At 35.6% G+C, this 24582-nt stretch overlaps 1 protein-coding gene across 3 annotated transcripts in view; it reads left to right on the top strand.

Moving 5' to 3' along the window:
* Positions 1-2148: 2148 nt before the first annotated feature.
* LOC150078782 (beta-alanyl-dopamine/carcinine hydrolase-like) overlaps positions 2149-24582 on the top strand; it is a 96972-nt gene continuing 74538 nt past the window's right edge. For 2 of the 3 annotated variants that reach the window (XM_090383455.1, XM_090383453.1), the window contains exons 1-3: positions 2149-2324; positions 10234-10417; positions 17824-17922. In XM_090383455.1, the coding sequence (XP_090239581.1) occupies positions 10265-10417; positions 17824-17922 (252 nt within the window). In that variant the 5' untranslated portion in view covers positions 2149-2324; positions 10234-10264. The remainder of the gene's footprint in view (positions 2325-10233; positions 10418-17823; positions 17923-24582) is intronic. The other variant, XM_090383454.1, reaches the window with a different exon arrangement.

Raw genomic sequence — 24582 nt, 5'->3', positions numbered from 1 at the left:
TGCCATTACTGTCATTAACAACCCTGCCAACCTTCGTGTCATCTGCAAACTTCGACATTAAGCCTGATATACCTTCATCAATATCATTGATAAATATACAAAACAACAGTGGACCCAACACCGAACCCTGTGGGACTCCACTAATAACATTAGTCCACGAAGAGCAGCACCCATTGATTACCACCCTCTGTCTTCTCCCACTTAACCATCCTTTTATCCATTGTAGCAACTTACCCTTAATACCATTCTGCTCCAATTTGTACAGTAGTCTTCCATGCGCAACAGTGTCAAAAGCTTTCCTGAAATCCAAGTATATGATATCAAAATTATTTTTTGCATCCAGTTCCTTTGTGACCACATCATAATAACCAATCAAATTTGTCAGACAAGACTTTCCCTTAACAAACCCATGCTGTGTCTGAATTATTGCTGCAGTCTTGTCTAGATGATCCTGCAATGCATCTTTAACCAGTGACTCCATTATTTTACCCGGAACAGAAGTTAAACTAACTGGTCTGTAATTATTCGTGTCACCCTTCGAACCTCCTTTGTGAATTGGGGATACATTTGCACATCTCCAGTCCGTGGGAACCTCCCCTGAATCCAAGGATGCTCTCATAATTATGGCTAAGGGTTTGCTTAGTTGCTTTGCCGCCTCCTTTAATATAACTGGATAGATCCCATCCGCCCCAGGTGCCTTTCTTATGTTTAACTTCAACAATTTCTCCTCCACTTTGCTCTCAGTTATTACAAAATCATTAAGCACACTGCTACAATTTGATAACCTTCTTCCATTTTCAAACTGTAATGATTCCTCACGTGTGAATGTAGATGCAAAATACTCATTCAGTTTGTTTGCTATCTGAGCAGGATCATCAACAGTCGAACCATCGATGTCAAGTGGACCAATCATATTCAGCCCCTTCCTTTTAGAGTTTATATAAGTAAAGAAATCCTTGCTGTTTTTCTTAGCATCTTTTGCCAAAGATTTCTCGTAATCCGCCTTTGCCTGCCGAACCTCCTTTGTGACCTGATTACAGACTAGCTTATATCTGCTACAGGCTTCTGCGTCGCCTGATAATTTATATGCATCCCATGCATTTTTCTTCTCTGTCACGAGTCTCATTAGTTCATTTGATAACCATTTAGGCCTAAACCTTGAACAATATTTCTTCATCGGTATGAAAAGTCTAGTAGCTTCCACGATTAATTCCTTGAATGCTTCCCACTTAGAATTTACTGTTTGTAACATCGTCAGTCGATCCCACTGTACAGAATTTAAAAACTGTCTGAGACCACTGTACTCCCCTTTACGGAAGCAAAAACCCTTTCCTTTACCCCTGACGGTAGTTACCTCTTTGAGTAAATCCCACTTCAGCACACTGTGATCACTGCCACCTAGTGGTTCCTTTATCTGCAAATTCTTAATACACGAATGATCACTGCTGATAACCAGATCAAGAGTATTACTTTCTCTGGTTGCCTCTCGAACATGCTGCTGCAGAAAACAATCATCCAATAAATCCACAAAAGTCTGACTAGTGTGTGAGTGACCAACCCACAAGTTCCAGTCAATATCTGGGAAGTTAAAATCCCCCATTATAAGACATTCTGATTTACTGGCCCACTTTATTTCTCTGTACAATTGTTCATTGTACTCATTCGAGTCATTAGGCCTATAACACACTCCTACTCTTATCTTTGCTTTTGCAGTGCTTATGTCACACCAAACTGACTCAACAGTGCACTGTCCATCTATATCAACTGGATGCACTTCTTTTGATTTTATGTTTTTCTTAATTAACAGCATAACACCTCCTCCCTTTCTGTCCTGTCTATCCTTTCTGTACACATTGTACTCCCCAAATTCCAGTTCTGCATTCCTTATATCTTTGTGACACCACGTCTCTGCTAATCGTTCTCTAAGTGTCTGATGTAGGTCTTTTCTTGTGATATAAACATTACTGAGTAACTTACCTTTTATAGGAACTTTTTTTCTTATTTTTAGCTGTAGGATGTGCTCCTGCATTCGTTCTATGCAATTTTGAAACATCCTGTTTACATACTGTAGTAGTTAAATAATATGCAGAGTTTCTCTTAATATTTCCAGGGGGCGTGTCGTTGGAGATTGAGGTTTTAGTCCAAAAGCGGGCGTTTCGAAAACATTGCACCATGTATTTTAAATATAATAATAGCAAAGTAAATATGGCAAATTTAGATGACATTTTACAGTGCGTTATGCTGTTATATCATTAATTTCAGAATAATTACCCATAGGTGTGTTTATAGGTATAAATTTTCGGCACAGAAACCCGGTCATGAAAGTAAGTTCTATTTTGCGCGTGTGCGTAACATTTTAAATCGTAATTTGGCTCTAATGTTCTATGACTTGCATTACACCTGTAAGTACAGTACTCAGCCAAGTTTTTAGTTGTGAAATGGCTCTTATTCGTGGTTGTATAATAAAAGGAATACACGAAACGAAACGATTTTCAAGTAATTTACATGTTTGGATAAGTTAAGTTTCATATTTGTTGTGTTTTATACTTTATAAATTAAAAAATTAATGTCCATTTTTGCAGACGATACGAAAGTTGGTAGGGTTTTAAGGACACTAATGACAGTACGCTGCTGTAACAGGATCTAGAAATGTTGAGCAGATGGGCTGAGAGGTGGCAACTGAAGTTTAACATTGACAAATGTAAAGTACTGCATATGGGAAGCAGTAACCCCAGAGTAACGTATCAACTGTGTGGTACTACACTGACAGTGGTAGAGAGTGAAAAGGACTTGGGGGTAATTGTGTAGGCAGATATGAAGTTTTCTGAGCAGTGCAGATGGTCTGCAAGAGTAGCTCATGGTGTCTTGTCAATGATATATAGGAATTTTTCTAGCAGGGATAAGGAGGTGATTATCCCTTGTATAAGGCAATGGTCAGGACACACCTTGAGTACTGTATACAGGTCTGTGGGCCTCATTTTAAGAAGGATGTAGAGCTGTTGGAACAAGTACAGAGAAGGGCAACAAGATTAGTGAATGGAACAAAGGGTTTCTCTTATGAAGAAAGGCATAAGTTTTGCAAATTACAGTGTCTGGAGACTAGGCACCTGTGAGATGATCTGATTGAGGTGTATAAAGCCTTGAATGGTTTGAGCATGCTCAATGCTGATGGGATTCTTCCTCTTGCTCAGAATAATCACCTGAGAGGGCATAAATTCAAATTGAGGAAAGACAGTTGTAGGATTGATGTGCGGAAGTTTGCCTTTAGCCAGCGGGTGATTGATTACTGGAACAAACTTCCATCTGTCGTAGAAGTTGATAGCTTAAATAGATTCAAGACAGAACTGGACAAACATTTGGAGCAAGTGAATGGGTGAAATGAGAAGGGGGCGTGTGTGTTTTTTTTTTTTTTTTTTGGCTGATGCTATATGAGCTTGCTTTCTTACATCATGTGCCCTTGCTAATGCTAAAAAGTGAGTCTTTAAGGTTTATTTAATAATTTAACTTTTTTCTGGTAAAGAAATTGAGGAACATGATGAGTGCAAGGATAAACAGTATGATAAACGAGTACATTACACAGTGTTGTATCATAATATAGATAAATTTTATAAATAAATTTAACAATATGTTTCAGAGGTCTCTTATCTCCTGTGATTAAAAAAAATATATTTTAGAAAGGGGGGGTGGTCAAACTGGTTTCATGCACAGAGCCAACCGGGCTAGCCGGGTGGGTAAAGTACCTGCCTGGCAACCCAAAAGTCGTGGGCTTGGATCAGAGTAGTGCAAAAACTTTGGGAGGTGCATTATGGCCACAGAAGCCGATGCACCAATAACTAACAAAAAAAAAAAAAAAAAAAAAATTTCATGCACAGGCCAAGTGTTTGCCAACTTTTTAAAGTTTGTGGTATTAAATTTATATGAAAGTAATAATAAATGAGATACTTAAATAAAAATCTTCATGCAAGGGCCAATACTTGAAAATATTTCCTTAATTTTCAGTAGTCAGACTAGTATGTACTGTATACCAGTGTGACTCCTTGTTCACAAATCTTTGCCGTGTAGAAATTTGAAATATTTACTTGTGCAGTACGGCATACATTGTATGCAGTGCCAATGTATTTCAGGAAATGTGGGATTTGAGAGTTTTGAAATTGCCAATAGTTGATATGATAAAATTAAAGACATGATGCAAGAAAGCAAACTTATATAGCATCAGCAAAAAAAAACTACTCCTCCACCTCATCTGTCCATCCCTTCTAGTAATATTTCCAGTTGTTCCATAAATTTATTCAGAGTATCCACTTCTACAATACCAGATGGTAGTTTGTTCTAGCAATCAATTGTTGTGTGGCTGAAAATAAATTTTCACACATCTATTCTGCAGCCATCCTTTTCCAATTTAAGTTTATGTTCCCTTTTGTCTGAGAAAGAGGCCTCCATAACCAAGTGGTCAGGAGCAGGAGTGCATTAGCACACGCTGTTTGAGTAATCTGGGGTTCAAGCCCCTGACTGCTAAATACAGTCGAGCTGCCAACCCGCACTGAACCACTGTGGTAGATTATGGTCCATTTCCCCTCAATATGAATCGTTGAGGAGGCATCCTGCAATGGGTTGATAATGACTGCAGTTTACCTTTTTTTTTTTTTTTTTTTTTACCATCATCATGAATTACTCAAATCATTTAAAGCCTTAAACGCTAAATCAGATCTCGTAGTTGCCTAGTTTCCAGGTGGGTGGAGTGCATTAATTTGTAGAACCAAAGTTTTTTGTGGTAAAATTACCCTATCTGTTTTTTTGACTATCCTGGTTGCTCTTCTCTGCATCTGTTCTAAGATATCCACATCTTAAAATGAGGCTTCCAGATTGGTGTGCAGTACCAAGATGAGTCCTAACCCTTGCCTTATACAATAGAATCACTTCCTTGTCCCTTTTGGCAAAGTTCCTGTCATTGACTGAACCCCATGTTTTAATTATATCATGTTTTGTTTTAGCAACCAGTCTACACTGCTCAGAGAACGTCATGTTGTTCTGTGCTGTTACCCTGGGTCTCTTTCATTCTCCACCACCTTGAATTTGGTACCACCTCATTGGTATGTTATTCTGAAATTACTGCTTCCCATATGCAGTACCTTGCATTTTCCAATATTAAACCTTAGTTGCCACTTCTCAGCCCCAAGTGCCTAATTTCTGATTCAATTACTATGGCTAAAAGCAAATTTTTGTACGTTTATCCCATGACTATTCTTTTTCAATTTAACTTTATTTTTCTGGTAAAACTCCAGATCTTGGGTACTAGTCCATATTTCTACAAATGGACATGAACAAAGCAGTGATTGGCAGGTGCCACTCACTGCTTTCCCCGCCCACTATTCTCCTAGGTTGATATGCCTAGGGCGTTTTCCCCCCACTTGCTGCTGTTTTTAAATCGGGAACTCATTTTCCGATTTTAAAACAGTGGGATGGGGGAGCTACCTAAGCTAAGCACCCCTCTCAACAACACAAAACAATCAGAAAGAAAATGCCTTACAGGACTTGACTATACAATCACTCTGTTCTAAAACCATGCCCACTATGCAGAGACAAGTAGTACCCAAATAATGGAGTTTAGCCATGTTTCCATATGTGTTGTCTGAGCAAGAAGTTAGGATTCCATCAGCATTTAATTAATTCTTTATCAGAAGTATGTGTAAAATCTTATCTTATATAAACATAATTAACTTGTCCCATATGTGTTGGCAGAAAAGTTAGAATTCCATCAGCATTTAATTAATTCATTTATCAGGATTCTGTGTAAAATCTTATGTGAACATAATTAACTTGTTCTTGAGGGTAGTACAGTTGGTAGAATTGCAGTCCTCCCCACACTGAGTGGAGAAGACCTGAGTTGGAATTCCGTCAACTCCCGGGGCTCACATCTGAGTATGGGCTTGGCACACTCAGGGTCCTGAGCCGGATATCATCATTCTTCTCTTTCTTGGTGATTCCTTTCTACCACTCTCTCCCTCTCTCAAGGTAACTCGGGAATTTTTTTTTTTGGCTGGTGCAGCATAAGTCTGTCTTCCTTGCACCATATGGCTAATAATAATAACTCCCCCCCCCTTTCCCAGGAAACTTGGCTTTCCATCCAGAAAGCCAGCAAATCAACCACAGAGCACATGCATTTACAGACAATATATATATGACACAATATGGCCTAAGTTGCTGATGCCTAAAACCCTACAACAAACAAAAGTAATTAACTCAGTAAGAAAGTTTTAATAAAAGATGCTTTACAATATGAAATACCTTATTTCACGTTGTAATTAATTTTATTAAACTGTAATTTCATTGTATTAAATAAGTAAAATATTACAAAATGTTAAGTAAATATTAACATTGTAATTTAATTGTATGTGTAGTGAAGTGAAAACAATTACTTTTGCATGGTATTAGTTAATCAGTTAGTAATTAATTAGTAACAAGCTGATTAGTTACTTTTCACTGTTAATCACAAAAACAGACAAAATCAATTAATTTACAAATAAAAATTGAATATGCCTGAAATATAACACACCTTTCCTATACCTAACTTGTTTTACTTCTCTTGTAATAATATTGCGTTTTCATTGACATTACACAACACCACTTGTTAAACTTATCTATCAATACTTCAGAAAGTTTTGTAAGAATTCTAGTGTATTATTTTATTAAATATTGGACAAAATAAATTTAGTAGTATTAATGCTTTATTAAATTGCACTAAATATAAGTTAAATGCAATGAAGTTTTCATAAATACTGCTCCTGTTTATAAAATGAAATGAATTATCCACTTGAATATGAGGGAGTATCAAAAGGTGCGTACCCTTACCTAGAAATAATAGCTCTAGAAAGAGCTTCTTGGACTCAGGGGAGGTACCCACAGACTGGAGATGTTCAAATGTAACCCCAATCCAGAAAGGAGGATCAAAGGCTGACACAAGTAATTATAGACCTGTGAGTTTAACTTCTGTTCCAGGAAAATTAATGGACGCACTGGTTAAAGAAGCACTGCAGGATCATCTTGACAAGAATTCAGTTATAGCTCAGACACAGCATGGTTTTGTTAAGGGAAGCTCTTGCCTGACAAATTAGATTGGATACTATTATGTAGTCACAAAAGAATTGGATGCAGGAAATAACTTTGATATTATATATTTGGATCTTAGAAAGGCTTTTGATACTGTTGCACATGGAAGACTGCTGCACAAATTGGAGCAGTGTGGCATTGGTGGCAAATTGTTCCTATGGATAAAGGGATGGTTGAGTGGCAGAAGACAGAGTGGTAATTAATGGACACTGCTCATCGTGGACTAATGTTATTAGTGGAGTCCCTTAGGGTTCAGTGTTGGGTCCATTGTTGTTTTCTGTATTTATAAATAATATTGATGATGGTATATCAAGCTTAATGTCCAAGTTTGCAGACATACAAAGGTTGGCAGGGTTGTTAAGGATGCTGCAACAGGATCTGGAAAGGTTGAGCAGATGGGCTGAGAGGTGGCAAATGAAGTTTAACATTGACAAATGTAAAGTACTACATATGGGAAAAAGCAACCCCAGAGAAACGTATCAACTCTGTGGTACTACACTGACAGTGGTAGAGAATGAAAAGGACCTGGGGGTAATTGTGCAGGCAGATATGAAGTTCTCTGAGCAGTGCAGACGGGCTGCAAGAGTAGCTCATGGTGTCTTATCAATGATATACAGGAATTTTTCTAGCAGGGATAGGGAGGTGATTATTCCCTTGTATAAGGCAATGGTCAGGCCACACCTTGAGTACTGTATACAGATCTGGAGGGGCCTCATTTCAAGAAGGATGTAGAGCTGCTGGAACGAGTACAGAGAAGGGCAACGAGGTTAGTGAACAGAACGAAGGATTGCTCTTACAAAGAAAGGCTTAAGTTTTGCAAATTACAGTGTCTGGAGACTAGGCACCGGCGAGGTGATCTGATAGAGGTGTACAAAGCCTTGAATGGTTTGAGCATGCTCAATGCTGATGGGATACTGCCTCTTGCTCAGAATAATCACCTGAGAGGGCATAAATTCAAATTGAGGAAAGACAGATGTAGGATAGAGTGCGGAAATTTGCCTTTAGCCAGCGGGTAGTTGGTTGGTGGAACAGACTTCCATCCTTTGTTGTGGAAGTTGATAGCCTAAATAAATTTAAGGCTCAGCTGGACAGGTATTTCGAACGAACAGAGGGGTGAAGCGGAAGGGATTTTTTTTTTTTGGCTGATGCTGCATAAGCTTGCTTTCTTGCATCATATGCCTCTACTAATGCTAAAGGCGAAATGGCTTGGGTAAAGAAAGCCTGCATGAGAACGATGAGAAATGTCGTATAACTTACGCAGAAAATTAGCTTCCCGATACGACACTCTAGCGCTGCTCAGTCTGGAGGATATGTTGATTGACGGGTAGGCGTGGCAAACGATGAAATGATTGGTGGTGGGTGCAACAGATGACAAGCTACTGTGTAGTCATTGGTTGGCATTGTGATGTGTATTTACCAGTAAAGAACGATGCATAATAGTTTTGTAATAAACGGTGAACAGGTAATAGTAGCGATGAATCTTTTAAAGACAGAAGAAATTTCCTCATGAGTGTCTTTAAAAATAAAAGTACAGTAATAAAAAATTAATATTTTATTAATAAACAATTTGTGCTAGTCCACTCATGATTCTAAAGAAAAAAGGTTAGGTTACCCCCTCCATTTCGGGAGAGATTCAAGCTCCCATGGGATTCAAGTGGAGGTAACCTGACCTTTTTTCACTGTTAGGACTTATTATTGAACAAGAAAATAAAAATACAGTCATAAAAAATTTATTTTTTTATGAATGTACAGTATTTCTAAATATGACTGATTCTAAAGAAAAAAGGTTAGGTTACAACCTCCACTTCGGGAGGAGTTCAAGCTCTCATGGGATTCAAGTCGAGGTAATCTGACTTTTTTTCACCATTACAGTAAATGTTAGGGCATGTGTGATTAGGACAAGTTACCATTAGTGCTGCTACAGTAATTCTAAACCGATGTTATCGTGTGTTGTGTTCGCGCACCAATCAGCACGTCATTTGCGATGCCTACTTGTCAATCAGTATATCGTTCTCGACTTTGCTCCAGACTGATAACACCTACCATCTGTTTACTGAGTGAGCAGCGCTAGAGTGCCGGAAAATTAGTTTTACGCGGAAAACTAATTTTCTGCGTAAGTTATCCGACGTTTCTCGTGCAGGCTTTCTTTACCTTCGCCGGTGAAACTTCACAGGAATTTAATCCTTTTCTATGTACTCTCCATGTATAGTAACACATTTCTCCCATCAATGGATCAGTTGTTTAATGCCTTGATCATAGAAGTCTGCACTTTTGCCTGAAACCACGATTCCACTTGGTCTTTGCCTTTTTGGGAGGTGGTGTGCATCCACTGCTTTGACGTCTTTAGTCTCCGGATCATACATGTACACTCAGCATTCGTCACCAACTGATCAAAAAAGTTCTCACCATCCACATTGCACAAATCCATAATTTGGTGAGAACATTACATTCAACATTGCTTCTGCAAAGGTGTCAGCAATCTTGGAACCCGTTGTGAGGAGACCTTAGACATGTGCAGATGGTCATGTAAAATGCTGTGGCCAGATCCATAACTAATTCCCACTGCATTAGCGATGAAATGAATTGTCACACATCTGTCACTCAGCACCAGCTGCTCAACCTTTGCAACCATCTCACTGTCTATGGATGTTGATGACCTTCCTTCTCTTGGCTTATCAATGACACTTGTACAACTGCACTGGAACTCCCGTTTCCACTTTTTTACACTGATGTAGGATGGACAATTCTGCCCATACACAGCTTTCATTTCTTCATCAATTTCCTGAGCTTTCTTTCCCTGCAAATTCAGGAACTCGATCACTGCTCGATACTCCACTTTGTCAACCATAGTTGACAAAGTGGAGTATCGAGCAGTGATCGAGTATCAATCTTCGAGCAGTGGAGTATTAACCTTCCTCAGATTCCGGGCTCCACCTCTGGTGTACGATCACCTACAGGAATGAAATTTCATCTGTTAGTTATTGAATATGTAGACAACTTATATTAAAATCAGCATCTTCCTACTGATGTTTTATCTAGGTCAGGGTACAAACTTTTTTATACCCCCTCATATGATTTGGTGGTATACTGACTTTTTTTTTTTTTTTTTTTTTTTTGGCTTTCTAGGTGCAAAAGATTTTTGTCTACTTCTCAAACAATGGCATCATATTTTGAACGGAAAAGTAGTGTTCTTTTAGATCGGAGAAGTGGCGTTTTTCCAAAACGGAAAAGTAGTCTTCCTGCGAAACGGCAAAGTAGTCTTCCTTCAATATATTTACGAGGAAATCACTATGAAGTTGGATATCAAATTGTGAGCTGAGTTTTAGTATTGAAAAAAAATTTATGATGTAAATTTAATATTTCCTTTATATAATTAAAATGGTAATTTATGAGAACATAAAGAATTTTTTTTTTTTTTAGAGTATGTCAGAATTTGTTGCCCAATGAAGAATTACTGAGGTGAAGACGTGGCATTATTGTATCCTGAGCTCAATGGATACTATATCCTCATAGTAGCATTGCATAGTGCCATCTCATTGAAGTGAGAACTGTATGTGTTTTATCTTCTTCTGCAGAGTTTTTTTAATGTTTGTTCTGTATGGTAGTAAGTTTGTCTAACATGCTTGGAAAGAAGAAGAGGAATGCCAGAGGTGTATTCAACTCTGGCAGTAAACTAGATAATCTTGTAATAACTGAGAGTAAAGTGGAGGAGAAATTGTTGAAGATAAACACAAGAAAGGCACCTGGGGTGGATGGAATCTATCTAGTTATATTAAAGGAGGCAGCAAAGGAAGTAAGCAAACCCTTAGCCATAATTATGAGAGCTTCCCTGGACTCAGGAGAGGTACCCATGCACTGGAGATGTGCAAATGTGACCCCAATCCACAAAGGAGGATCAAAAGGAGACACAGGTAATTACAGACCTGTTAGTTTAACTTCTGTTCCAGGGAAATTAATGGAGGCACTGCAGGATGATCCTGCAAAGATGCATTGCAGGATCATCTAGACAAGACTTCAGTTATAGCTCAGATGCATGGGTTTGTTAAGGGGAAGTCTTGTCTGACTAATTTGATCGGATACTATGATGTAGTCACAAAGGAACTGGATGCAAAGAATAACTTTGATATCATATATTTGGATCTAGGAAAAGCCTTTGATACTGTTGCACATGGAAGACTGCAGTGTGGCATTGGAGGCAAATTGCTGCTATGGATAAACGGATGGTTGAGTGGGTGAAGACAGAGAGTGGTATTCACTGGACACTGCTCTTCGTGGACTAATGTTGTTTATGGAGTTCCTCAGGGTTCAGTGTTGGGTCCATTGTTGTTTTCTGTATTTATAAATGATATTGATGATGGTATATCAGGCTTAATGTCCAAGTTTGCAGACAATACGAAGGTTGGCAGGGTTGTTAATGACACTAATGACAGTACACTGCTGCAACAGGATCTAGAAAAGTTCAGCAGATGGGCTGAGAGGTGGCAAATGAAGTTTAACATTGACAAATGTAAAGTACTACATATGGTAAGCAGTAATCCCAGAGTAACGTATCAACTCTGTGGTACCAGACTGACAGTGGTAGAGAATAAAAAGGACATGGGGGTAATTGTGCAGGCCAATATGAAGTTTTCTGAGCAGTACAGACAGTCGCAAGAGTAGCTCATGGTGTCTTGTCAATGATATACAGGAATTTTTCTAGCAGGGATAAGGAGGTGATTATCCCCTTGTATAAGGCAATGGTCAGGCCACATCTTGAGTAATGTATACAGGTCTGGAGGCCTCATTTTAAGAAGGATGTAGAGCTGTTGGAACGAGTACAGAGAAGGGCAACAAGATTAGTGAATGGAACAAAGGGTTGCTCTTACGAAGAAAGGCTTAAGTTTTGCAAATTACAGTGTCTGAAGACCAGGCACCTGCGAGGTGATCTGATTGAAGTGTATAAAGCCTTGAATGGTTTGAGCATGCTCAATGCTGATGGAATTCTTCCTCTTACTCAGAATAATTGCCTGAGAGGGCATAAATACAAATTAAGGAATGACGTAGGATAGATGTGCGTAAGTTTACCTTTAGCCAGCGGGTGGTTGATTGCTGGAACAAACTTCAGAACTTGACAAACATTTGGAGCGAGTGGATGGGTAAAATAAGGGGTTTTTTTTTTTTTTTTTTTGGCTGATGCTATATAAGCTTGCTTTCTTGCATCATGTGCCTTTGCTAATGCTAAAGTGGTTAGACCTTCATAAGGGCTGGAAACGTTGGTCAATCCACACTGATAAACAGCAAGCTTACTCTGTTTTGAAAATCTGTGTTAAACCAGACTATCTTGATTGATTTCGTACAAGAGAAGGACATAATCACAAATTCTGTAGGCAGTAATTTAGCAACATTTGTATGTAGTGGATCATTAATGGGAGATGAAACAGAAAAACAGCTTGCATTCACTACAGAGATTTTATATTTCTTGATTGCTGATGAAGTGAGACATACAAACTTCATTTGGGCACTGAACAAAGTAATGAACCACCCTATAAATTGCAGTGCAATTAACTTTTTTGTTTTACTTCTGATAATGTTCTCAAACAGTTTCAACAATCAAAAAATTCCATATAAAGAATAATAAGTTAGCAATTCATCATCAGTTATGGGCTGAGTCTTCTTTCAAGATCATTTGTGTGAACCATTGAAAAACTGTAGCTTAAAATAATTTAGAAGTGCTGATACCACCTTCACTTCTTCTAGGTGCCCCCGGTATCTCAATATATTTTAGCACTTATTGATATTTGAAAGTAGTGAGATGCCCTCCTCTTTCACCTCTGAAAACTTGTGGAGTGCTGCTATTGGCAGACAATATTATGTAGAACAAAAAAAGTCCTTATTTTTAAATCTATATTTTTGAAGGCTCCAAAGAGTGTCAGTGTAATGGATGGTGAGATTATAGGTAGCACAGCAAAAGCATTCATAAACTTAATCTATTTTGTTGCTCTCTCTCTCTCTCTCTCTCTCTCTCTCTCTCTCTCTCTCTCTCTCTCTCTCTCTCTCTCTCTCTCTCTCTCTCTCTCTCCCTCCCCTCCCCCCTTCCCTCCCTCCCTCCAAGAGTTATTATTTTGTATCTGCAAAATACAAAAGTTTTGGGAGCCACAACATATTATACAGGGTTATTCAAAAAAGAAGTAAATGTAACAAATAACACAAGATGATTGGTATCATTTATCTTTTGTGTTATTGTGCTTAATTATATCAGTGATTGAAAGGATACATATATATATTTTATTTTACTCAGTGTACAAAATGAGAGCTATGTGCATCTCTGGAATCATGGGTTCCTTGCACCTGATATACTAGTATGCTTTTGTAATTGCTTGTATACAAACAAACATAAGCTGTGTGTGGGATGGACTTCAGTTGTGCGTGGCCATGCATAACTTAGAGCAGGCCTTTCCAACATTTTTAGGGCCCCATGCCACTTTCAGACATTCATTTATAGTTAAATATTGTGTACAATTTATATTATATATATCACTGCCTGCCACTCATTTGAAGAGGTCCAGATTCATTTCTGATTTGTGACTGGAGAAATTTTTAGACCTCTTCAGGCAAGGCTGTAGTTAGCTGATCTCAGGCAGAGGGGGGGGTATGGTTTGTTCTAGTGAGCATACTCTGTTTTTCTGTTTTGCACAATATGCAAATTGGCCTGTGAACACATACACTCTTATCCACAGATGTGAGATAATCATTTCATGTCTATTATAAATAATAACTTTAAAAGCATAATGGAGTTCAGAGTATAGAAGTGCTATCACAATATTTCAGTTTACATTATTGTACACTCTTTTACTGATCTGGTACAATTGTTATCAGATTAGGTACAGAAGGACAGCACAACAGACTAGCATTATTTTCAAATCAATCAGCATTTAATGCAGTATTTTTTCCCCCATAATGTCATTAATTTCTGTTTATGTATCACAAGCAACATTGAGGTACAGTGCAAGCAACATTATGCCTTCTAATTACATGTTGGCCAGACCTAACTTTAAGGGAACATTGGTCTAATTTCACAGATAACATAAGTTCTTAATTTTTTTTAGGTATTTAGCTCACCTTTGGATGTTTATAAGGTTTTCATTCAGTGCAGCAGAAAGTTTTGAACTGGTGAGTGATAAATTAACACTGAAAAATGCACATGCATATATGTGTCTGTGTGTACACTAGCTACTACTTGAATAACCAGCAATTATTTGATATTACTGCTATTTTATTCTAATCAGCTACTTTATAGATTCAAATTTCAGAGAACAGATTCAAATAATCAAAATGTACTATGATTTTGTGCTTATCAGAATCAGAAAAAAAATCAAGGTGTTACTACATTACTGTAGTTACATCTTCATTACTGTATTTCTAAAACAAATAGTTCCACTATAGGAAAAGAAGCAAAGATCATGTGTGACTGCACTTTTATGTGTAAACAGTAATAGTACCGAATATTAAAACTAGTGGTAATAGGAAATTCAAAAAAGAGCTGCAGAATTTTACAGATATGAAGTCTCTTCCTGTGATTTGCTTAAATAATTAAAACTCATGGAAGACCATTTCAATATTTGATAATTGGTTACATTGTATTGACCAGAAATTTTATTGAGAAATGATGAATCCTGTTTGTGGCCGACTGTTTGATGCATCGTAGATCTTAATAAAAAAAAAAATTGCAAGCAGTTCAGTTTTTTATTTTTTTTTTTAACCACCTAATGTGAAATCTGAAACAAAACCATTATGTCAAAGGATTAATCAAAATACTAAAAATTTTATGAATTTATGAGTGGAATATACCATACTTTCCAACCAAAAGAAACTTTTTTTTTGGAAAATGTCACTTAAAATTTCCACTGCCTGTATAGCCCTCTAAAACAAAAAAGTTAGCTATTTTATTGTGTGATCATTTTACATTGCATGTAACAGAGATAACAAAAAGACAGTTGCTGAATTAAACAGCAGTTAGCTGTAATTCTAGGAGGCCTTATTCTCAATCATTGGACATCTCAATTAATGAACTCTTTAAGAAAGTATTCGTGTGTAAGGAATGGATCAAATGGATGGAGGAACTGAATCACAATTTGACACTGACAGGATGAATGAAGTAATGAACCATTTCCCACATGTACAGATAGGTGAAAAATTATAGGAATTAGTGAAACATGAGGTAATTACCATGCCTTTTTAGAAATGTGGAATTGACAATGTCCTTAACTGCCCTGGAAACATGTCTTTGAAAGAAAGTGAAAGGTTCAGACCATAACATCGGTAATAACAAGTGTGACAGTGACAATATGTTATTGGCATTACATGATGACCAAATGCTTCATTTTATACTATATGGACATTTTTGTTTATTAAGCATTTACATTTGTATGTGTTTCAAATATATATGCAATGAAGTATTTTTTTCTCAACTTACCTTCTAAAATGTGGGTGCATCATATTCTCTAGTGCATATTATCATCCAGAAAATAGTGTTTGGTATATTTCTTGACTATTATGGAGCTAGTTAAGACTGAATGATGATACCTTTCCCAATAACAGGAGTAAGGCTATAAAATGGCATACTTTATCTGCCCTCAGATAAAGCATGCCATTTTATATATAATCTAAAATTGGCAAAAAATAATTCATAATTGTTCAATTTTTGATGCCACCCTTTATTTTCAATCTGTTATGAACACAGCTGTGCATAATCCATTTTTTTTTGTATTGAAACATTTTAAAAAATATTTTTTAAAATATCTCCCACCCCATCACACTTTAGGCATGCGTGTCTGCTCTTGTCTTCACCATTGATATGGGGAGAAAAAGATTGCTGCAAGTAGCAGAAAACATCACTGCAAAAATGAAAAGCCCACTGACTTCCATAATTTGATGCCAGTCAAACACTACAATAAAAGTGAAGTCAGTGTGCTTTAACAATTTCACTTGGGAAATGTCTAATTTTAAATTATCATTTTACAATACTTGCTTATAATTATTGAGAATGGACTTAAATAAATGTATTATTTTTTTTTTTTATGGCTAAACTTCAATAACAAAACAAATGATAATACAGAAAAAAGGAAAGAGTAGTTGAGGAATTGGAACAATAATAATATTGGCCCTAATGTCACTAGTGTAGACCTTTTTTTTTTAAATTTAAAAAATTTGAAAAAAAAAAAATGGTTTGAGCAAAAGTGCATTCGTGCTTAAAATCTTTACAATTGATCCTTTGCCATGCCCTGCCCCTGACAAGTCAAGTTCTGGGGACATGTCACTGCCCCTGTTCCTGGGAGGCTGATCTCTACTAGCTATTAGTGAACTCTTGTTCAATGGCAAACATAAAAGCATTTAACTGGAAACAGTTGTGATTCTTGTTAGCAAACACAACTAAAAATATTTTTGAATCTTATAATTCTAATTTTATAATTCTTTCATAATTTTCTTTTTTTTTTTTCCTTTTTTTTTTTCTTTTTTTTCCCTCTCTTCTTTTTTTTTTCTTTTCCTTCCTTACAAACTGTAAACTCACATAAAACTTTAAACTTCCAACTCAGCAATTGCTAATATAAATAAAAACTCATCAGTGCAAAATAGCTCTGATATAAATAGCTCAAAATATAAATTTTGAGCTATTTAAAATATAAATAAAATTAAAATATAAATAAACTTAAATATAAATAAAAATAAAATAGCTCAAATATAAATAAAAATAAAAAATGTAAATAAAAATAGCTTAAAATATAAATAGGAACTGATCAGTGCAAATTAAAGTCTTAAAAATCTATGTACATATGTACATATTTACCCTATATACAATCTATTAATTTCTCACTCATATTTCTTATTTCATTATCTCCCTTAGCATAATCCAAAAAAGCTTCATACCAACCCCTATTCTTAAATAAGTCACTGCTGATGTGTGAGTCAGCGCCAATCTTAGAGAAAAATATTTCTCTGTGTTCTGTGTACCTTGTACAATTTTCCAACACATGATCCGTATCTTTGATATGTCCACATACACACCTCGGATCATTTTCTACTCCCAGCCCCACCAACCTTTTCCTCTTTCCATGCCCAGTTACTATCATTGTAGCCAGCCATCCATCCATCCATTTCTCTTATTACCTTCACTCCAGAAAGAAAAGCATACTCCATACAGCGGTATTACTCTCTGTGGGTTAAAGGAGTAGAGGAGAAAAACAGAAGAATGGGAAACTAAGCTTAAGAAACATGCAAGGTTTAAGCCAATTTCTGTGAATATGTGAGTGTTGATTGTAATGTAATAGTCTAATTTTAAATTATCATTTTACAATACTTATTTATAATTATTGAGAATGGACTTAAAAATAAAATGTATTATTTTATTTTTTTTATGGCTAAACTTCTTCAATAACAAAACAAATAATGATACAGAAAAAAGGAAACAGAGTAGTTGAGGAATAATAAATTGACCCTAATGTCACTAGTGTAGATCTTTTTTAAAATTTTAAAAAATTTAAATTATCATTGAATCTAACTGAATAGAAAGATGAATAACTGAATATGGAAACCAAATTATGTATTAAATGAAATAGTGATCATATTATCAGTTTGTTCTAGTGCAATAGTTGTACCACACTTAATATAAAATTGACATATGAAAAGAGATTTTGATAAGTTAACTAAAAACTTATATTAATTGGAAAAAAAAATTTTAAGGGCTGGACTTTTAAATCAATGATCATAGAATATGTCGATGACTACTCTTTGTTAGTAGAAGAACTGATGCCTATTTATAACTCTGAAAAGGGAAAGCAAGTAAGTAATTCCTTAAGAATTCTGATTTTTATAAAACTTGATGACATTCAGATTTTTGGCATAAATTTAAATCTAAATTATTATTTAAATATATTAATTTAATTAAAATTAATTAAATTCCTTTTTAAATTTAAACTTTTTTAAAAACTTGCAAAAGTTTTTACCATAGCATGCAAGAACTGCTATGGTAAAAGGTTCTTCAGCTTATGTGTAGCAGTTATGTATGCAGTTACATCCACAGCTTGAGTGGCCTGACAGATAGGTGGTTACTTTGAACCATCTATCTCTCTTGCTGCCCCTCCTTCAAAATAACGTGAATATGTACCATTAACTCCAGGAGCCTTATTTGCCTTTAGGCTCAAAAGTTTTTCTAATAAACAATCTGAAATTTCATTATCACTAACTTCACTTGTAGTTTCCTCTTGCTATGAAAGATCTTTCTTATGTAAATATTTATGGAAAGTACCTGTTTAATTCATCTGCAAATCAGCTGTGTTAGTTGAGTCTCCTGTACTCATCACATAAGGGTCTAATCTGATTTGTTCTTGTCTTCCTAGTATTCACATATGTTAAAAACTGCTTGTTCCCATTCTTTATTCTCTTAGCAGTGTTTCTTATGCCTTTGTCAACCTAACCTTTCTACTGAATTACAAAAGATAAACTTGTAGCTGCTATAGGTGTCAGTACTTTTGTCATGTTGTAACTGTCCTGCCATCTTTTTTTGCTCTATTAGACTGGCCAGTTTACTATTCCTCCATCTCTGCATCCTCCTTATGCTGTATTATTTTCTTAATGGTATATGCACTTTCAAGGTTTCTGTTTCCTGTATGGCACAAGGAGGCCCTGGTCTTTTTCTAGAACTAGTCTAAGGGTGACTTAGACTAGTTCCAGAAAAAGACTATAGCTTTAATGGTATAGCATAATTCTAATGTATTTATATTCAACTAGGGGAAATGGTATGTGTACTATTTCCCCAGTTGATAGAGGACATATATCACCTTAAGCTGTCATAATCTGCTTTCTTGAAATTAAAACCCATTTCTTTGCATTTTAACAATTGCACCCGCTCTCTCCTCATCATCCAACTTAAAACTCTGTGATCAGTCTGTACTAATGGTTACTTTACTGCCAGTCCACGATGTCATGTGATTCATGGGTGATGATCAAGTCTGGATTATTCTTAACCCTAGTATTTTTCATAACATTCTGATACAAATAACAATCATCTGGTTGACTTCAACATTTTGTTTCCCATGATAAATTCCATTCCTATTTACTTCAATCAACTAGGGCAAATTATAATCATCCATAATAAGATATTCACCCATTCCATTTGGCTTTAGAGGCTCTCATTATAATCTTCACAATCTTCTGGTCTGTAGATTACTCTCACTCTCATTATACCTTTGCCTCCAACATGCAAACTCTATACTGGTATGGGTAACTGCTGAATCTGTGAAAACATTTATCACACTCGGGCTTTATTTGATGAAAAGCATGACCTCACTACACCTTCTATCTTTCCTGTCATTCCTAAATATCTTGTACATACCATAGTGGAATTCATCATACCCTATTTCAGGTTAGCACCCCATTTCCACATTCAGGAGTTGGCAGTCAGAGAGACCAGATGTGTTCAACTGCTCTGAAGGGATATTCACGAAGATGAGATTAGTAGACAAATTTTTGTTTTTCCTTAATTTGTTTAAATGTCTTGTAATTCTCTTCTTTTTCTGCAATTTTATAAATTCAGTTTTGTTAGTTTTTATGGTTATTTCCTGTAATATTTTGTAAATTTGATTCTTGCCTTTTCTAATACTAATTCTGCTTAGATGCATTATTTTTGGTATCTTGTAAACTTCAAGTTTTAAGTTCATAGTAGATAAAGTTTTGATAACTGTTAATTACTGTAATAGTTTAATTCTGATTGAAATTAGAAGCTAATTTAAATTCTATAAAGTTCATTTTATAATATTTTCTAGTTTAACTCTTACCTTAATGATGGTTGCGACAAGATTCACTTTGAATACTTACTCCATCCAAGGATATCATGACTCAACTGGAAATGGTCATAATTTCCATATGGGTCAAGTTTTTCACTTGTATGGCTTGTGGCATGTATTCAAAGGTTAGTCTAGCTGGTAATCATAGCTCAATTGATGGTTTTTGCCCTTTGTGCATGATGTAAGGAGTATACTGATGTCAAATTAAAATTTGATTGCATTACTGGAAGAATTTGAGTCACTGAAGAAACAGGTGCTTACCCTAGAAACAAATGTAATATTAATAAATATCATTGTGTAATAAATATAGTAATGTTCAAAGTGTTACAAAAAGAAGTCCAAGATACATACATGGATCTTAAATATTCTTTTAGGGTTTGGTTATTTAGGTTATTTAAATATTCTTTTAGTGTGCAGGTATAGTATTAGTATTAGTATTAGTAACGGCCGTATGGTGCAAGAAAGCCTATGGCTTATGCTGCACCAGCCAAAAAAAAAAAAAAAAAAATCCGAACAAAACAATGATAAAAACAAAAATTAAATAAATAAATAAATAATAATAATTAATAAATAAATAAAAATAATAAAATGAAATTAAAAATTAAATAAAAAGGAAATTAATCCTATCAACCTATGCGCTTCCCTTACCCGAAAGTACTATCCAGATGACCTTTGAATTTCCCCAAACTGTCGGCCTCTACCACCCATGAAGGCAACTTATTCCAGTAATTTATAACTCGCTGGCTAAAATAAAACTTCCTGCAGTCCAATCTAAACATTTCCCCGCGTAACTTGAATTTATGTCCCCTAGTTCTAGCATCATTTATAATCTTGAAAATTTTGTCCTCATTCATTTTACTGATGCCTCTCAGAGCCTTAAACACCTCAATCAAATCTCCCCTAAGGTGTCTAGTTTCCAAACTCTGCAACCCACATATTCGAAGTCTTTCTTCATACGGACGCCCTTTTGCCGATCTCACCAGGCGAGTTACCCTTCTTTGCACCCTTTCAAGAAGCTCGATGTCTTTCTTTAGGTGCGGTCTCCATACTTGAACACAGTATTCCAAGTGTGGTCTAACATAGGCCTTATATAATGGAATTATCACGTCCCTATCTCTACTTGCAAAAGTTCGATAGATCATCGATAGGACACCATGGGCCTTCCTTGCAACCTGTTTACAATGCTCAGAGAATTTCATGTCTGACCGTATCGTAACACCCAAGTCCCTTTCCTCCAGTACTGGGTTTAGTTGAACTCCACCAAGTGAATAAGTTATTTTGGGATTACTGTTTCCCAGGTGTAATACCTTACACTTTGTTGGATTAAAGCACAGCTGCCATTTTTCTGACCATTCTTGAAGTCTATCTAGGTCTCTCTGAAGAAGCTCAGCTTGACAGTGATCATTAACTACTCTACCAATTTTAACATCATCTGCAAATTTAGACATCACGCCCTCTATCCCTTCATCAATGTCGTTTATGAAAATTAAAAACAACAGTGGTCCTAATACTGATCCTTGGGGAACCCCACTTCTTACATCAACCCAATCTGAGGAATAGCCATTTATCACAACCCTCTGCCTCCTGCCCTGAAGCCATCCTTCTATCCATCTAAGGATTTTTCCAGTGATTCCAACCTGTTCCAGCTTATAAAGCAACCGCTCATGTGGGACTGAATCAAAAGCTTTGCTGAAATCTAAATAAACAATGTCGAAATTATTCCCTAAATCCAGCTCGTGAGTGACCCTTTCGAAATAGCGAACCAGATTTGTTAAACATGATTTTCCCTTTACGAAACCATGCTGAGTATCCTTGAGAATTTCAATTCGATCCAAATGATCCTGAATTCCACCCTTGATCAATGCCTCCATGATTTTCCCTACTACTGAAGTCAGACTGACAGGTCGATAATTTCCCACTTCACTTTTAGAGCCACCCTTATGTATGGGAGATACATTTGCACTTTTCCAATCCAAGGGAATCTCCCCAGAGTCTATTGATGCTCGCATAACCAGCCTCAGTGGTTCAATGCACTCGCTTGCCGCCTCTCTCAAGATTATAGGGTATATTCCATCAACTCCAGGAGTCTTACTAGTCTGTAGGCTTGAAAGTTTTTTCATTAAATAATCTTGCGAAATTTCAATATCATTAATTACATATTTTTTAACTTCGCTCCCACAATTTCCCATTGCCACAAAAGGCTTTTCATTTGTAAATATCGATGCAAAATAACTGTTGAGTTCATCTGCAACGGCAGCTGGTGTATCAAGAACTGGAAATTGTTGACATAATAAGCACTTAAACCTGTGTGGAGTGTAATCTGCCTTTAATTTCTTAAAGCATTGCAGATTGTTCTCAGACGTTTCTTAAAGAAGTGGTATTCCTGTACCACTTATTTAGTGACTGTAGACAGCAGAACTGGTGAATTATGGTGGTATGATATACATAAAGTTGTTAATTTCGATTAGACATTATTACCCATTAATTTGATTACACATTATTACGAGTATAATTTCATTATACATTATTACATGTTAATTTCATTATACATTATTACACATTAATTCGATTACACATTTCTTGTATGTTAATGTTTAGCCTTGAATTAGTTAACAAATAGCTATTAGCAAACATTAGGTAAAGAATTATGTTTTAAATAATTTCACATTAGTTATTAATTTCGTTAATAAGATTAATAATAAATCGTTTAACATTAAATAAGTGGATAACGATGAATACTTACACTCCTTTAATGCTGTCCTTACGATACGATCAGCCCTACATACTATGACGGTAGTCAGTGCCGTACCTAGACTTCTGTCAGCCTCGGGCGAAATATTCATATGGGGCCCCCTCACAAAAATTTAAGGTGGAATTCGTAAAATTGAAAAAATAAAGGAAACACCCAAAAATTATTCAAATCATAATTATTTATTTAAACTTTTAATGACTAGTACATTATTTCTATAAACTTAAAAGTTTTCACATCATTACCTTACGATATTTACTTGATATAAATTTGTCTATAACGTCTAATGTTTTTATAGCTTTTAGTACATCTTGTTCTATTGACATAATGGCCAATCCGTTAATTCTTTCATGGCCAATTGTTGCTCGTGAATATGTTTTTATCATTTTGAGTCTTAAAAACTCCCCTCTCCAGACACAACTGTAATTGACAATGTTAATAATATCAAAAGAAATGGTGATATTGTCATATAATTCAACCAAGTTTTTTCTTGAATAAATATCAATAATTCTAAGAAACCAAAATTTTTTCCTTTTAAAACATGCTGCAAAGATTGGATTTCTTGACGTAACTCTTTGGCATCAATGTCTCTGCTCCCGTCTTTGCCATTAAAATTCCTTCAAGGTGTTGACATTTCTTTTATATCGCACTTTCAAATAAATTCAGGAAATTTTCTGATTTTAGAATAAGATGAAAAGCCTAGAATATTTCATTCATCTGATCAAAATCTTTCTTGTAAGCTAACAATGACTACATTGATCATTGAATAAAAATTTCAGCTTCAAACATTTTGGTTGTATTAATCAAGCGTTCAGCTGATGAAGTTCATAGGTAAACTCACACTTTTTTCTAGAAACTTTCATTTCTGGTAACACTGACAGTACTTCCAACTCAGCTGCAATTCTATCAATATAATTGCAGCATTCATATCAATTGTACTACTTTGCATGGCGTTATTTATAATATCAATATTTCATTCCAAACAACTACACTTATAATAAATTTAAAAGAAGTAATTTCTATAGCAAAACTTGTATTTCAGACTGCAATTTTGCATATTTTCTTTTGACCTGTTCCTTGATTTCATTTAATGCAGTTGTGATATCACGTAACTGATATCGTACTGCTTCAACAGCTTTTATCTTTCCTTCCCGTCTTGTTTCTGGTAGAGATTTCACAGTAATTTTTATGTGCCTTTTTAAAATATCACACCTACTTGGCGAAACAGTGCAAATCGCATATAATCTTTGTAATTTCCAAAAAATAATTCTGTTGTTGTTGAAGAATGTGCTGCATCAGATACAACTAAATTTAAATTATGCGCAACACACAAAACATAAAAAAAGCTCTTCTATTTTCTTGTAAAATTCTTGCTTGTTCATTTTTATACACCGGCATGACCACTAAGTCAGTAGAGTGTACAATAAATCATCAAGACAAATGTCAATTGTATTTAGTAGTCACAGGCTTGAACCCTGGTCCACTCAAAGAGCACATGCTACTACTACACTCTCGCTCCTGACCTTTGTCTCAAAAAATATCCAATATTTGATTGAAATAATTTTTCATTGCTTCCTCTCATTGCCAAATTTATTCAAGCTAAAAATTTAATTATCTCAATTACTCGTTCCAGAATCACTCTCCAGTATTTTTTTTTTTTTTTAATTTCTCTATCAAATTTTGATTTACAACATCCATAATTTTATTGGATTTTAACTGGAGCTCTAATTCTGTCCACTGTTGCATGCATATTTTATGATTTTGAGAGTTCTCATGTCAGTTTATCTTATCTTGTGAATGACTTCAAGAAAAGAACCCAGTAGTTTTCAAGAGAATATTTGCATAACAAAATAATTTTCAGCAAAAGCCGAAAATGGCATCTTTTTTCCGTGTATATCAACCAAGTCC

The sequence above is a fragment of the Mastigoproctus giganteus genome, chromosome 10 (assembly GCF_048544385.1).
Source record: "Mastigoproctus giganteus isolate SK-2022 chromosome 10, ASM4854438v1, whole genome shotgun sequence".
NCBI classification, from domain to species: Eukaryota; Metazoa; Arthropoda; class Arachnida; order Uropygi; family Thelyphonidae; genus Mastigoproctus; species Mastigoproctus giganteus.
This window is presented reverse-complemented; position numbering and strand designations above follow the sequence as displayed.